Here is a 16,909-nt window from a genome sequence, read left to right as displayed (position 1 = left end):
CTGTTCCCCGGACTTCACTAAAATGCTCTCTCTAATTTTCACATCCAAAGTGCAATCAAAGTACAGCAACACTTCTAACACACAGCGAATCTTCCTCAGAAACCTCCACCATGTTTCTTAATCTCACAAACACATATGCTGGAGTAATTTTACAGCTACTTGGACTAAAGAATTCTCTCTAGAAAGTGGTTTCATAGGTCAGAGAAGCAGAAGTTAGCCCAGATGTCTTGAGGGTAAAACTGATAGTGGTTTCAGGTGAAATTTTGGCTACTCTGCAATAAAGCAAGAAGCTGGGAGGGACTGACCCCAATTTGTAGGACCTCTTGTGAAGATGATGAGACCTGGATTGGGGTGGTGGAGAATGAGATATAATAGGCATGTGGGTCTTGCCAAAGGATCCCACCTACTAAATTTTGAAAGAACTCAAAGCTGAATTCTTCTTTATTAATAATCTCAACTTGCTGTCAATGACAATAGCCCCAAAGGACTGGTTTACCATCACTCTGTTGTTTTCCACACAGCTGGGGAAAGGAAGGCTTCTAGGTGTCACCACAGTGACAAAACTCTCATATTGCTGCCTAACATCGGTGCTTTGTGGGCCACATTTGTGCAGATTTCCAGAGAAGTGGTGTCTACACCTTGTGTTCTGCTGTCCTTTCTGATCCTTTCAAGTTAATGTGGCTGTTACCACCCACCAGCCCAGTGCTGGCTGACCAACTCTCTAAGCATTTTCCCTGTGTGAAGCCATGCCAGAAAACGATCAGGCTGCCTGATTTTACCTTCATCCTCCACCCCTATGGTGGTTATCAAGTTGAAGTTTTTCCACATCCTGGGAGGCTGTTTGGCCAGAGCACTTACCAGTAGCGCTCTGGAAATGTGCATCAACCTGAGAATTACAGTTTGGCTAGTCAAATAGGTAAGATGGAAAAAACTTGAAATCGTAACCTCTGCTTCAACACACAAATTACAACAGATTTTAGTTTGTATCACAGTCCATTGCAACAGCATCATTAATGCACTGAATTTGCTGGTGAAATGCTTCAGCTGATTATAGTTACCCAGACACTATGAATGTATTGCAGACAAGCTCTGCGCTATGTAGAGGAATCATTTTGCAAGGGAGGTCCTGGAAGCCCTATTACCCAAAACAGTGTAGAAACACACATTCAGAGACACATTAATTGAGCTTAGATACTTTTTCATGTGGAGAAGGTGTTGGTTTGGATGCACTTCAGCTTGTTGTAGTCTCATACCAGCATATTTCTTTACTTTCTAAGTACCTTTGTAGTGTCATGATTATGTTTACATTCCATTGGTGAAAGGCAAACAACACACATTTATGTGGAAAAGCTGACACATCATCTCTCTAAGAATGCCAACAAATGTGGTAATAAATGTGCTAAAATGGAGAGACTGAATACTCACCTGGAACTTTATGACGGAGCAGATGTAGATATTACTGCCTGAAGTTTCATTCATATAGGTATGATAAGAGCAGCAGCTAACAAACTCTGCACAGTAAGGAACAAATATATAATACATTTTTTTAAAAATTTGCAAATATCGCTTAATGTGCTTTTGTTAAATGAAATGTAAATACTCAGTAATTAACTAATTACATTCTCCCTTTGAGAGTAAATATCAATGGTTACCATTTCCATTCAAGTGCCTGAATTATTCTGGGTCTGATTTTGCTGGTTTCTGGTACAGGCCTCTAGCATGGGCTTTAGAAAAAGTTAAATACAGGTAAAGAGCCAGGTGAGTACTTCAAACCTTCTCAGTTTCAGTGAAGTGGCTTTCATCTTCAACTGAAGTCCATAACCACAGGAGCCCTCCATACAGAAGAAAATGAAGATTTACTCCCAGTTGATGAGGTTTATATGAAAGCCCTTCCCAGATACTGGCCTTTCAGTCTGGCCAACAGCTCTCGGTGTGCGCTTGAACGAGTGACAAGGTGTTTTCCAGCTCTGACACCAGGATTAACCTTCTGGTACCTGTGTCACTCAGCCTCCCTCTGTCAATGACTTCCCATTGCCTCAGACCAGTCTGTTGTTCATCCAGGCTTGGATTTTGTTTCTGTAGGGACTATGAGGGAATACTGAAAAGACAAAAACATGAGAACAGTAAGGGGTACCTGCTGTATCAGACAGGCAGCTCCATGGGCAACAGAAACGTGGAGTTTATCAATAGAAGAGCATAAGCTATCAGTTTTGGTTAGACTAAATAAATACCACGAATAAATGGGACTGGGTGACATTTTGAGGCACCAGTCACTCTCAAATGCCCAACACAGTTCTTTCCATTATTTAACATGCAAAACCTAAATTGTGGGGTTCAAGAATAACCCAAGAATATGTAGAACAGTTCTGAAAAGAAAACTCCGTAAGATTATGGTTGAGAGACAAATCACTGTGCAAAATCTTCAAGTAATGAAATGTTATGAAGTGGGTAAATACTAGGTGATTGAAATGTTCTAGAGAATGAGAAATAATACATCTTTTTAAGAAGAGAATTAATTTAACTGCTAGAAAAAGGAAGATATTGATACTTCTGTAGGGAAATGGGAGTTCTGTTTTTTTTATAAGGTATGCAAACATTTCTATGTCTAAGAACCTATCGGACCTCACATTATGTGGATGGATGTCATACACGTATGCCTCTTGCATTATGTTCTAGAAGCTGGTATCTATCTGCTAATTTCTAAGCTCTAACAGGACACAGAGAAAAGGTTCCTAGAAGACAGACACACATGTATGCAAACACTTCTTTTTTTTAAATGAAAGCTTAGATTCAGCAAATCTTAAACAATATCCTCTCCACAACTCCCAAGCTTCCATCCTGATCTATGCAAAAAGCTGGGATCCTTTGAATGTGGGAAAAGGCCTAATCTGAAGCATGTTCTTTCAGTGTTTGTTTAGTAAAAGAAAGTTATGCTTCAGGAGAGTCTAAATATAGATATTCCCTGCTGCACACAGTTTACAGTCTACGCAAGATAGGCACAGCCTGGGAACTGGGAATCTCGGAAGAGACAGTAACGAAATCTCTTTAAAGTCATTCTACAGTATTACTGAGTTGCTTCACAAGGCACCGTGAAGGAAGGATAAATAGTGGAAATTTAAAAAAAAAACACTAGAGTGTCATTGCAACCTCCCCTCATGACAGAACTGTCACTCCCTGAGGGGGTCAGATACTTCTCTTGGAATAAATATATAGAGGGAAGGAGGGACATTGCGTATCGCTAATGAGTGATCTTCAGATAGGACAATTTTTTTTTTACTATTTTTTTTTTCTGCCAATGCTTGAAAAGCAATGTTTTTAGGCCAGCTGACTGAAGCTAGTATTTTCAGCCTGCAGACCGCTGTTTGTGAATCTGTTTTTCTTTTTTACATGGGTGTCTTTTCTGTTAACTTGTTTACATGAGCAAACATGTTGGCAGCAGTGAACTCAGCATGGAAATTCAGTAACCATTCCTTTCTGGTCGGATGAATAGACTTTTCCTGAAATCATGGAAAAGCAGACTTCTCAAAGTTTAATGGCAGCCTTGGAAGTGACTTTTTGTTTTATATTATTTGGGGACATTTAGTAAAAATCAATAAACTCTAATGAATAATGATTTTGCTGAAATGCAGTTTATAACTGAAAACTGCTTTGACCAAACTTCTGCAACCAGAGCTGTGCATAATTTTTGTTCAATTTGCTTCCACATAAATTGTATTTGTCCTCTATTTAAATAAATGCCACAAATATTCAGTCACCAACCATATCTGCTGGTGTTTGTTTAGTTTATTTTGTCAGTTCTTGCTAAACTTTGAAGCCACTTTGTAATTAGCTGAAAACAGAAAGTAAAAGCAAAAATTTTATCTCTTTCCTGCCAAAGTTATTTTGACTGCAGACAACACAGGCATGAAGCTTATATTCCCTGGTAACTAATGAACAATCACTGTAACGAAGCCTAAAAGTTCAGTCTAAAATGCCAAGGCCCTTCTTCATGAAAGACTCAGTTCTTTAGAGGCATTCTGACAAAGGGTAATAACATGTAATTCTACCTTGGGCAGATGTTTACTGTGGATGTTAGGGAGCATGAGATAGCTATTCCCTTTATAGATATCAAAAAGTTTGTTGGAAAGATGGTGAATATTTCTAGAACCAAGAACAAAATATGGCTGGTATTCAGAGAACCTGGATAACATGACTGCCTGAAGCTTAACTCAGATGTGGCTGCTGCTAAGAAACAGAGGCTGGAGGAGAATTTCAGGAACAGAGAATTACAGACCAAGGTAATTTAAAGTCCAAACATTTTCAAGTATAAGAAGCAAGTCAAAGAAGGAAAAGACCACCATGGATTACACACAACTCACTGAATAACTCTGCTTCATGTGGTCAGTGTAGTCAAAACAAGCAAACATAATATTCCAATTCAAAGTGAGAAGAAATTAAATATAGAAATGCTAACATATAGAAAAGTGTCTTACATGCTCCCAAAATACTGAATGTGCTACCCCCTGTAAGAAAACAGATGTTTCCAACAGAGGAGTTCAAAGACAGACAACAGTAAAGGGAAAACAACAACCCAAGAAAAAAAGGGAATCAGAAGACTGTAGCCTTACTTTCAGAAGAAACAAAAGCTACAAGATACAAAGTAAGGATTCATGAAATATGAAATAAAGCGTATGAAATTGAAGCTGAGGGAAACTAATGTTTCTGACTCACAACAAATAATACTATAAGAAACTGATCAAAACAAGTTATTACACACAACAGGATACTATGAAATTCACTGCAACTACATGTAATAAACAAAACCGCTACAAGCTGCAAAAACACTGGGCATTCATTCACTCCCTGATAAAAATTCCCGTAAGTGCTATAAACACTGTTCTAATAAAAGAAAAACAAAATAAAACCAAAAGAACAAACAAAAACCAAAACAACAACAACAAAAAACTAAACCAAAACACACCAATGAACTAAAGGCACATTTTCCCAATATGCCTTTTCAGGTGTGTTACTTAAGATTCACTGAAGAACCTTTCCCTCCTGTATTTATTTATATACACAGTGCTAACCACAGGACTGACTCTTCTCATAACACATAGGGGCGTTCGTCCATCTGGAGCTGAGGGCAGATGTCACCTGAGGCTTGGGTTTCCATGGGTGTTTTCTTTCTCCAATCAAAGCAGTTGATTCTCCAGTTTGTTCTTCTGTGCCCTGCCTTTTGACTATAAGGCAGAAATGGGAGCCTATCAGGGTCTGAAGAAAGTCTTCCTTTCTGTCAGTTCTGCTCCATAAGCCAGCAAGTGAGCATTTTCAAGGATTTCAGCGCTTCATCCATTTTGGTTAGAAGAGACCCTCAAGATCGAGTCCAACCATAACCTAACTCTGGCACTAAACCACGTCCCTAAGAACATGGTAGCATCACAGTGTAGCATAACGCCGTCCCAGTCCTGTCCCCCAGATCCCATCAGCGAGGGGAATGCCACGCTGAGGACACTGCACCCCACGAGGACGGTCTGCTTAACTGGTGGATTTTTCCCCTGGAATGGGGACGCGACAAGGCTGTGCCAAGGGGTGCTGCCTCCCTGCCCACCTGCCCCTTCAGGATTTACAGACTGAGGAGGAAAATAAATGGGGGTGAGACAAACCATCAAACCCTTGGCATGTTGCTAGCAGGGAAGGTGTGGGTGCCCAAAGCTCTCCTCAGAAGCTCAGCCTTACACTAAAACTAGTCTAACTCTCTTGGCTTAAGGTTAGGTATGATCTTCGTAGGACCAGCACTTGGCCTCATGTCCTGTTTGCTGCCTCTATACCAGTTTTCCACTTGGAATCCCAACTGATATGGGCCCCATCGGGATCTCAGATCTCTATGCAAGAGTTTGGCTTAGAGTTAGGATTAAGAAAGAAAAAAATCTGAGAACATGGTGGTATTGATGGGTCAAAAATCAGTGTCCTACAAGGTGGAAAACAGATGCCTTCTTGAAAGAAATGTTTCTACAATTAGATTCTCACTTCTTGGTTACTTGCCAATCAAGAGAACCTACCTATTACTATGTTGAATCTTTATCCACTTAAAGAATGCATGGTGCCTTCTGTGCTTCAGCTCCTGCCTTCCGTTTGGAAGCCAAACTAATTGTGGTTTGGTAATTATCCCAGGTCTTCTACCTTTGCTCTTCTGTTTTGCCAAAAATCTAAGCCTAGTGAGGACCTTCACTTAAACTTAAATTTTGAAAACCTTGTTTGACACAGATTAAAACTAACCCATCTGTTTCCTATTGTCAGCCCTCAATTGTCCTACATGCTTTGTCGGGACTGTGAGTGCACTAATAGGCCTTAACAGCCCAAACAAGCCTCACCTGCCCCCACCCATGGGCTCAGGAGCCCCATTTAAGCAGAGCGCTGGGCCTTCACTTCACACCTGAGCTATATTGTATGAGTGTGGGTTTCCAGTGCTGCTGTGACTGTGCTTAGCTATGTCCATCTGGACTTACAGACTGACTTCATAACTTGACCTTGGTCTTTTCTTATCAGTATGGACCTGCCTGGTGATGACTAAGTTATGTCTGACACTAGTTACCCTTGCTAGACCTGACCCCAACCTCTGGGCTGCCTTTCCAGCTTGACCTCGACCTGCCTCATTGCTTGCCTGACCATCTGGATGCCAGCTGAATCTGTGTCCTGCTGGCTTTGCTCAGGTGCTGTGGGGCTGGGTTCTGGCATGGATGCTCTGCCCTACCAGCTCTTACCACATTTGGCTTCTGCCCCTATGGAGCAGCCAGCCCTCACTGCTCCCAGTGCTTTTCTGTTTTACCTTCAAATTAAATCCAGTATCTCTAAGTTTAGTTTCACAATCCCAACAATAATGCACATGTCACAACTAGGTGAAAAACTCTTTTTTTTTTTTTTTTTCTTCCTTTCAACAGTACAAAATCCCATTATTATCTAATTCTAGGCCCAAACAATAATTACTAATTTATTTTGATTCAACAGACTTCTATCTTCTCCTCCTGTTTGCAACATGAATATTGCCCTTTTGAGTCTCACCAGGTGTATATCCCCATTTCAACACGAAGAGTATGAGTTATTTCCCCCTGACTGTAACAAGCCCTGATGACTGGAATTTGGTGTGAAACCCCTCTAAAGCTGAGAACAGTCTCTTCTTGTTCCACTAATTTTAATATAATTTTCTCCCCACAAAGGCTGCTGCTAAACAAACCCTCAAACCAACCCTCAGCTATTTGTTGTGTCCTTCCCTGTACTATGCCAAAGGTTAAGCGTAGCACTGAATTTACGTAAATTGAGATCTAATCCAAAGATATTACAAATCACTGCCTTAGCTTTCAAAGGCAGCTTGTGTTTGCTATAACAGCTCTATAAAGTTTTCAGATCTTTGGCTTCATAACCATAATTTCAGGCCTATGGTTAGCACAGAAGACCCAAGTAGATTAAATCCAAAACCATCCTCCCTTTCCACCTCCAACCGTTCAGAGGACAGACTTGTTAGCTAGGAATAAGGCCCACATTCTGCTTCTCTTTCTTCAGAATCTTAAGTGCAACTGCAGGCTTCACACTCAGCATGTGTATCCACTGCCAAGCCCTACATTCACACAGTCACATATTAATTCTGACTGATACCCTTCTCTTTGACATCTAAGTTGCTGTTTCAAAAGAAATATGCTCTATGCAGTAGCTATTGCATTTCCCACCATTACCTCTAACCCAATATAAAAAAATGCAATAAAGCCATACTTGAGTAAAATGTTTGTCAGCTACACAGGAGCCACATTGACTTCAACTGGGACTTCACCGCCTGTAAGAAGGGAAAGAATGGCATTTAGCTGAGAGCAGTGTCCCAGGGATAATTAGTTGGATGTAGTTATTCATATCTACATCCTTCACCAGAACTACACTAACAGTTTATTTAAATTTCACGGAAGATGATGAAATCTTCATTCAACTGAAGACAAGTGCAAAACTTCTGACCTGGGAGTCGGGCTTTCTCCTGGTCTGGGAACAGCTGGCTCTGCTTGTGGTGTTGAGCACCATCTAGTGTCCCCACAGTGGCCAAGGAGACAACACGTCCTTGAGGCTTCAGCTGAATGGGCATCAAAGCAAAAACAAGAAGTATCATGGCTTACGGTGAAGTTGCTCTGGGCCAGGTAACTTATATCTGACTTTCACGGGCTCTCCAGAGTGTCATTTTTCTACAATGACCTCTGCAGCACCGTACGTTTAGTCATTAGACGTCCCAAATATAATCCAAAATGGTAGTTGCCAACATTTTTAATTGAAACACCAACAGGTGGATAAGCCATCATAAATTTAATTTTGCAGCAACTTTTATATACTGGCTCACAAGCACCTACTACATCTGCCAAGAAAGATGGCAGAAAAGCCTAGGTGTATATATTTTCTTACACCCAAACAAAAAAGTTATTGGTTTAGCATTTTTCAGTTCCTATATGACGTCTCTTTTCAAATTCTCCTTTAGCATTCCTTTTAACTATAGGTGGATGTGTATCAAGTGTGGCCACCACTGCTTCTCTATAACTTTAGAAGACAGAATTCAGTGCTGACTGCCAATGAGTCGGTCATTCCCAAGACTAACACACAGTAATAGCCAACTCAAATGGATTTTAAATCTGTTTCACTCATAGTTGATTCAATTTGTGAAGCAATTCAGAAGAGAAATCACAGCAGCTCCCAGCAGCAGTATGAGAAAACAGTAGTTTTTTCATGGCTCCGGGATACAACAATTTACTAAAAAGTTATCATTTTACATATAGTTCAATGTGGTTACTTAATTATTTTAACTAGTACAGGAATTATACATTAAACAGTTACTGAATTCAGACAAATGCTGAAGCGCCTTCTGTACAAAGCAAACTTTCCAGTTATCACTGGTGCCCATCAATGAACTACATGCATCTGACCAGATCTCTTCTTTTTTTTGTCAATTTAGATGATATTTTGGCTTTATGGAAGGCTTTTTTCCTGGCACCATATTCCCTAATAATTTAATTAAATAGAAATATACCAATAAGACATATTTTTGTATGAACATGTAAGAACATAGATGTCAGTCATTGGAGATGAATCCACAACATGATAGCCTCCATTGGTATTTCCCCCAATACACCATACCTGGCTAATGCAACCAACTGTCAAAACTCAGGTGCCGAGATTCTCCTCTCCTCGAGCGCTTGTGCGATTAACCGCACTGGAAGGGGCCGGGTGGGCAAAGGCCGGAGCTACTGTGCCAGGCCCTGGGGCACAGGCCCGGCCGGCGGGGCAGCCCGACCCGCGCCCTCCACAGCACCGCACGGAGCCACACTTGTGTGGGAACCACAGCGGGTCGGGGCTGGTGGGAACCGAAGGGTAAATGACCAACGACAGAACCCGAGGCAATGGCAGGAAGATGTGCCGGGGAGGTTCAGGTTGGACATTAGGAGAAGGTTCTTCACCCAGAGGGTGGTGGAACACTGGAACAGGCTCCCCAGGGAGGTGTCACAGCCCCAAGCCTGACAGTGTTCAAGAAGAGACTGGACAACACCCTCAGACACATGGTGTGAATTGTGGGGTTGTCATGTGCAGGGACAGGAGTTGGACTTGATGACCATGAGCCAGCACTGTGCCCTTGTGGCCAGGAAGGCCAATGGCATCCTGGGGTGTATTAGAAGGGGGGTGGTTAGTAGGTCGAGAGAGGTTCTCCTTCCCCTCTACTCTGCTCTGGTGAGACCACACCTGGAATATTGTGTCCAGTTCTGGGCCCCTCAGTTCCAGAAGGACAGGGAACTGCTGGAGAGAGTCCAGCGCAGGGCAACAAAGATGATGAAGGGAGTGGAACATCTCCATTATGAGGAAAGGCTGAGGGAGCTGGGGCTCTTTAGCTTGGAGAAGACTGAGGGGTGACCTCATTAATGTTTATAAATATATAAAGGGTGAGTATCACGAGAATGGAGCCAGGCTCTTCTGGGTGACAACCAATGACAGGACCAGGGGTAATGGGTTCAAACCCGAACCCAAGAGGTTCCACTTAAATTTGAGAAGAAACTTCTTCACAGTGAGGGTGACAGAACACTGGAACAGGCTGCCCAGGGGGGTTGTGGAGTCTCCTACTCCAGAGACATTCAAAACCCGCCTGGACACATTCCTGTGTAACCTCATCTGGGTGTTTCTGCTCTGGCAGGGGGATTGGACTGGATGATCTTTCGAGGTCTCTTCCAATCCCAAACATTCTGTGATTTGATGATCCTTGTGGGTCCCTTCCAGCTCAGGACATGTTATGACTCTCCGGGCGAGCAGCGCAGCGCAGCGCAGCGCAGCACAGCGCAGCACACCGAGCCCCAGCCGCCATTTCGGAGGAGCGCAACCCCACCGCAGAGGGGCGCGCGTCCGAGCCAAGATGGCCGCCGGCCAACCCGCCCCGCCCTGGCAAGCCCGGCCCCGCCCCGCCCCGCCTCGGATGCAGACGGGCGCGCACCGGAAGTGGTTCTCCCATGCCGGAAGTGCCGCGGTTCCGAGCGGCGGCCGGGCGGCGATGGCAGCGGCCCGGCAGTGGCGCGGCGGCCCGGCGGGCCCCTCCGCCTCCCGGCGCGGCGGCGCGGGCTGAGGGGAGCGGGCCGCCTGCCGCCGCCCTCCCGCTCCCTCCTTCTCCGCCGGAGGAAGGTAAGCGGCTGCCGGCGTCGGTGGAGGAGCCGCGGCGGGAGCGGTTCTCGCCCAGAGAGCAGCGCGGGTCCGGCGCTGGCGGGAGGGCCGGGCCGGGCCCTACGGGCGGCTTGCGCGGGCTGTTGCGGGAGGAGAGCCCCGGAGCACTGCGGCGTGCGGGAGCGGCTCTGATCCGCGTCGCGGTTGTTTCCGGAGGCTGAAAGTAAACAGTGCGATTCGGAGAGGAAAAGACTGAGACAACTCCGAGCGTTATCGCTGCCTCCTTCAGTGTCACCTGGAGCTCGGGCTCCTTCTGGCCGCTTCTGCGGGACAAGAGCGGGAAAAAACGAAGAGCTAATGTTTACCTTCTTAAAACTACTGCAGTTTTAATAGTGCTTGTGGTTTTGATATGTGCATTCCTTTTAAAGATTTATTTTCTTAACTACTTGTTGGCCATCCCTAAAGTGCTTAAATAGCAAAAAAAATGAACAGTGACTTAGCTATTGGGTAATCACGGGCTCTAGAATTTGAGTTTTTACCCAGTGGATTAACAGGTTCTTACACAAATTTTTAGTTTGTCCTACTAAAAGTATTAATTTGTTGTATTAAAGTGAAACACACTGTTGAGTTATACAGAAGGATGTGCTGAACAACAAAGAGCTGTCACAGGCATCAAGGAGCGGCACTCTCAGGTATCTGCTGTCACTTTGTGTTTGACTCTTGTAGCCACTGTAAGTGCAGACCTGGGAGGGCCAGAACACATTCTGCTTGGAGTGTGTCAGGACAACACTGGGGGTGTCCTTCAGGTGTGGGAAACACAGAATCACACGGAGTGTTAGAGATTGGAAGGGACCGCGAAAGATCATCTAGTCCAATCCCCCAAAGCCAAGATTGCCAACCAGACAGATTAGTTGGGCCTTGGGAAAGAGGATTTAGAAAGCTGTAATGATTTTTTTATCAGTTGTGGTGAACTCTGTCATACTTTCATTAATAGTTATGCATAAATCTGGATGCATAAATCATCCTTAAACAAACATTTCTGCCTGGTGTATTTTCTTAAAACAGAACTGCATAAATTGATCTTGTTCCTCTCTGACAAATGCTAGGAAAGGTAAAACCCCAACAGTCTGAATAAGTACATTTGTTAAGAGAACGATTTAGCCATCTGCAGTGAGGCAGGAGTTCTCCCTGCCCCGCCCAGGGGCTGTTTTGGGGCAAGGTGGTGATGAGATCTTGCTATTAGGTGGAGGTGCTGCAGCTAGAGTGTTTGTGACTGATTTGAAGAGAGTTTCAAGTCATCTAGACCTGTCAGCCAACTGGAGATCTTCAAGCAGCTAAAATTGAGCCCCGTAATGTCTGTGGTGCTTCTTTTGAAAAGTGCTGTGTGGGTGCTGTCTGGTTTGTTCTGCATGGAGTCAGTCGCTGGTGCAGATGTTCAGCTCCTTTCCTCCAGAAGGCAGACGGCAGGTGTTCACACAGGCAGAGCAGAAACACAGCTGGGTGCAAGTAACATGCTTATAGTATCTTCACATGTGCAAATGGACACGAATACATACCTTTAGTACATATCTTCTCATGTTGAAATTGAAAACATCCTTTTATACGGTTCATAGATGGACACTCAGCTAGAGCTTAGTAAAGTTGGATGTTGCTATGCTGCAGTTAGTGATGAGTTTCTGTTACTGGCTGCCTACCAGTGTGTTTGTCTTGCAGATATCAAAGAACTTTACATACTTTATTTATAGACAGTCCTGTATTATCCCCACCCTGTGGCTAGAGACACTGAGGGCAGATGTGGTCAGTAACTTGCCCAGTTCATGACTTGTGTTTTGTTCACTCGGTGTTTGACTTTACCGTGGTATAACTTGGTAGCTGGCAGGCCCTGAACTGGCCAGGGCTATGGCTGGAGCATTGTGTGTAATTACCATTAGCCTCTTGCTGGCAGAGTAGTGTGGTTTTCTCTGATGTAGAGAGAACTCTGGTCTTCAGAAATGGATATATGTGTGCTGGTTTTACTGGTGAGTAATGAAAAGTTACAAAAAGTTAACTTGTGAAAACCAAGCTTTATCTGTGTCACCTCTTTCTCTGAGCTGTACTGAATGTAGATGTTGCCTTTTGTTCCAGGTGCAGAGCATGGAGAATGATGAACTTCCGCCAGAGGATGGGCTGGATCGGTGTGGGGTTGTACTTGTTAGCAAGTGCTGCGGTTTTTTATTACGTCTTTGAAATCAATGAGACTTACAACAAACTCGCACTGGAGCACATTCAGCAACACCCCAAGGAACCACAGGAAGGAACCACATGGACGCACTCCTTAAAAGTACGACTGCTATCCTTGCCTTTTTGGCTGTGGACTATAATATTTTTAATACCCTATTTACAGATGTTCTTGTTCCTCTATTCCTGCACAAGAGCTGACCCCAAAACTGTTGGGTATTGCATCATTCCTATCTGCTTGGCTGTTATTTGCAATCGTCATCAAACATTTGTGAAGGCCTCTAATCAGATCAGTAGATTACAACTGATTGACACTTAGCTCAATTTCTAGTTTCCATGGCTGTTTTGAAGCAATTGCGTACGCCTGATTTAATCACAAGACTGAAGTTCTGAGTGAAGGCTGTGAAGAGCCTTTTCTTTCAAACTGTTAAGCAATGAAGAGAGTGACTGTTTTCTATTTAATAATTAAAAAAAGCAACTTCAAAGGTTTTTAAATATTGCTCTATCACAATAGCCGGAGTGGGAGAGCCCTATGTGACACTTGATGGAAGTATTCCTCATTTTGCCTTAATGATGCAAAATTGCAACATTGCATCTGAAATGTCCTGTGGGGAAATAAGTTTCTGGTCCATGACTTTACTCCTCTGTGCAAAAAAGTGATTTCCCATGTTTTCTCTTGGAGTAAAATCAATGAAAATATACTTCTTTTGTGGTAAAGGTGAAAGGAAAATAATCAGAACATGATTATAAAAGCTGCACTTAACACAATTCTTTGCTTTTTCTTTTTTTTTTTTAAGTAATCCATATCTACATCAGTGCTGGTTTTTAATGATTTTTTTTTTTTAGAAATGAATTTCAATATAAACACAGGAAGCAAAGAATAAAGTTTGTGCGAATGCTTACAGAGAAAAAGGCACCTTTATTTCTATGGTAGCGTGTTTTTTTGCAGGGAGTAGAACAGTACCACATTACAGTAGGCAGGCAGTGAGGAGTGGCACAGGCCTGGGGACTGGTGCTTTAAACTCTTTCCTGTGATGCTGAAAGCAGCCTGTGCTGTCACTGGCCTATACTCTGCACAAAACTTCATTTCTGTTTCCTTCTCCTGTCAATAGAAATCTCCTCTGATAAAATTACAAGTGATTGGAATTTACTATCAGTCTAATCTCACTCCAGACATGATGCAAAGCCATGTCCTGGGAGCACTGGTGTATTATGAAAAACTTTAAATTTTGGGAAACCTAACTGATATGGGTTGGGGAGATGCTACTAACAGGTTTTAAGACAGATAACCGTGTTTCTTCCAGAAATTTGAAGAGGTAAGATACCTTCTTCGCATTCTTGCAATGAGTGCAAATTTCTTCAGTCATACTGAAATTCCACTGAGATTTCTTACCATAGTTTCAGCCTCTGTTTTTCAGGGCTATTTTGGCACAGTGTTTAATTCGAACTACTGGATTGTCTATTTTGAAATCAAATCTGTTCTTATTGTCCCTTTTTGTTCTCAGAACAACTAATTTTTTGAGCCAGCCACGGTGGAAGTGACCTTCTGAATGTGAAAACAGTGCAGAATACACTCTTCAAAAGCAGTAGACCAAAACCAATTACAAACAAAACTCCTCGAGTATAATTTCAGTTGTATGTGATTGTCGGTACCTGATCATCCCAAATGCTCATCCATTTCTGACTGCGTTAAGGGAATCCTGGAGAATATGAGCTTTCTCTTGCTTTGGAAAGAGAACACTATTTTCAGTGTCGTTATGTTTAAGCATCATGGTTACACCACTTGAAACTTTATGTTTGCATTTGGAGATATTTTGAGACACTGGTTTCAAATGCCAGCATTGGTGCTAGGACCTGAAAACACAATGTAGCCTTTACACAAAGGTTGTAAGTTCTAAGTGCAATATGAAAAGGAGGATGCTGCCATCCTAATATGCTGAAGTAAGAATAAACTCTGACTTGTAGGATCTTTGGGAGTCAGAGCTTTTAAGTTGTGTTGTTTCCTAACTTTAAAAATCACCATCCTATTTATCTACAAAATAAAAACTTTTCAATGTTTATAAACAGAACTCTGTTAATGCAGATACATATGACTTTTTTTCCCCTCTCCTGTGTTTGTTGCTAAATAGCAGTGCTGGCAGTGAGCTGCTGTAGCTTTTTCTTCTGTCCTTCCCTCAGTGTCTAAGTTTTTGTTGTTGTCATTTTATGCTTTGTGCCCCAATTACTTGGCTGCAGCCTGAAGTTTTGGGGCTGGCTGGATGAAACTGAATCCCTTTGTCATTTCTCCACCCTTGTGTAGCAGGGAGATACCTCTGGCTGGCCTCCGTTTTTCACTTGATGCTGTATTTTTTTAAATGCTCCATTTTTAAACTGAGAAGTTTTGTTGTGTCTAGATGGAGTTATTTAAAGAAGACCAACATAAGAGGAAGCATGATAGGAAGAACTGCCCAAGTTTCTGTTGTGCAGGCACATGGTCTTTAGTAAATTCATCCACGTGCCTGACGTGGTGAGCTGAGCTCTGGATGTGGAGCATGTGCTGGGCACAGTGGTGACTTGTGGAACTGAGGTTTGTGTTTGTACACTTTTCCATCGGAAGACTGTTCTGGATTAAAGCAAGTATGAGATTTACAACCAACTACAGAAAGACACAGTCTCATTGAAGCAAATGGCATGTCTGTAAGGGTTTGAGCTTGAGGTGGAAAGCAGCAATGGAGAGAACTAGTATAAACTATTAACGTAGTGCATAGGAATCCTAGACCATAGGAGCAGAAGAGAGAAGCTGGCTCTGCTGGTGCTTCCAGCATTTTTGGCACCAGTGGAACATCCACAGGTGAAGTCTTACCCACAGAATAACTGAAGCAAAGACTATAAAAATTAATGATTAAATAGTGGTTTTTTTTTTTTTTTTTACTATAGCCTTTTAAAAGAGGTGATGAAATGACTTTAATCTTGATTATCCTGAAGACTTTTAGATTGTGTCAAGGCTGATTAGTCCTCAGTCACAGAAGATAACTGCCTGGAACACAAATCGACATAATCTACGTGCTTGGGGAATAATCAAGCTCAAAAAAGTTTTACAACCTCTTTAAAGACTATGTACTTCTCAATTAGTTCTTGATCATAAATGACCAATAATGGCACAAATCTCTTTCTACAGCAATGGTATTAATAAAATGTGAGACTAGCTTATACTAGAACTTGCTCATATAGATCTACTTGGTTCTTTTCTCTGAGTGGGCGGAAAAGATTAATTGCTACAACTTCCGCTTAGTGGGGGACGGGTATTTTTACTCATACTCTTTTTAACTAAAAATGAGTTAGCTCAGACCTGATCTTGAGCATCTTTCTAAAGCAGAAGATATAAAAATAGAGGCAGTAGTGAAGTCCTCAGAAGATTTTTAACCTCTACCAATCATTCCTCCAGCAATCATTTTGAGCTTTAATTTTCTGCCAAGAAAGTGAGTAGCTATAATGTAAGGCTGATTAATATTTCTCTCTCTGCCACCTACCCTGGGTTTTTTTCTGTTGTGTTTGTGTCACAAGATAAAGATTAGTCAGTCTGCATGAGCATTACTTACGGGCAGTCTGAGTGTTAGTTTCATGAGCTGCTCAACCTTCGCCTGGTAGCCCCTGCCTGAACTGACTCAGCTCTCCTTCAGGCTAGCCTTACAGTACAGGTTTCTTCTGGAAAGAAAGAATGAGCTACAGCCACAAGCAGGCACTTCTGCTCAACTCTCAGTCCTCAAAGCCCATGACTAGCCCAGCACATTTTGGCTAGTGATTGTGCCCCAAACCAGTGCTCAGTTGTTTACACTGTAACCATATATTAAGCTCCAAGATGCGTTAGCGTGGCCTAACTGCCAGACTGCTGCATATTTTAGAGAGACTGATAATCTGTAGGACCTCATATATAAATAAACTTTTAAGCTAGAATGAGTAAGAATTACACAGGGGCTGCAATGAGTGAATCACATTCAAACTCTTTTAATTAAAATTATGAGAATGAATTTCTCTCCTAGGAACTAGGAAATGTCTTGCACTAGTAGACAAT

General features: G+C 42.6%; 1 protein-coding gene across 2 annotated transcripts; it reads left to right on the top strand.

Annotated features, from left to right (window-relative positions):
- Positions 1–10,495: 10,495 nt before the first annotated feature.
- Positions 10,496–14,927, top strand: LYSET (lysosomal enzyme trafficking factor). Of its 2 annotated transcripts, XM_065063629.1 has the most exons (3): positions 10,513–10,662; positions 11,253–11,333; positions 12,766–14,927. In XM_065063629.1, exon 3 carries the CDS (start codon positions 12,782–12,784, stop codon positions 13,175–13,177), a length of 396 nt encoding a protein of 131 aa, XP_064919701.1. In that variant the 5' UTR covers positions 10,513–10,662; positions 11,253–11,333; positions 12,766–12,781; the 3' UTR covers positions 13,178–14,927. The 2 variants fall into 2 exon arrangements, with proteins under 2 accessions (XP_064919700.1, XP_064919701.1); XM_065063628.1 differs by lacking the exon at positions 11,253–11,333 and having other exon boundaries at positions 10,496–10,662.
- The last annotated feature ends 1,982 nt before the right edge of the window (positions 14,928–16,909 follow it).

Source organism: Columba livia, chromosome 5 (genome assembly GCF_036013475.1).
Source record: "Columba livia isolate bColLiv1 breed racing homer chromosome 5, bColLiv1.pat.W.v2, whole genome shotgun sequence".
Lineage (NCBI taxonomy): Eukaryota > Metazoa > Chordata > Aves > Columbiformes > Columbidae > Columba > Columba livia.
This window is presented reverse-complemented; position numbering and strand designations above follow the sequence as displayed.

Excerpts from the sequence above, each read along its gene's own strand:
- LYSET (XM_065063628.1), top strand. The coding sequence starts at position 12,782 with ATGATGAACTTCCGCCAGAGGATGGGCTGGATCGGTGTGGGGTTGTAC.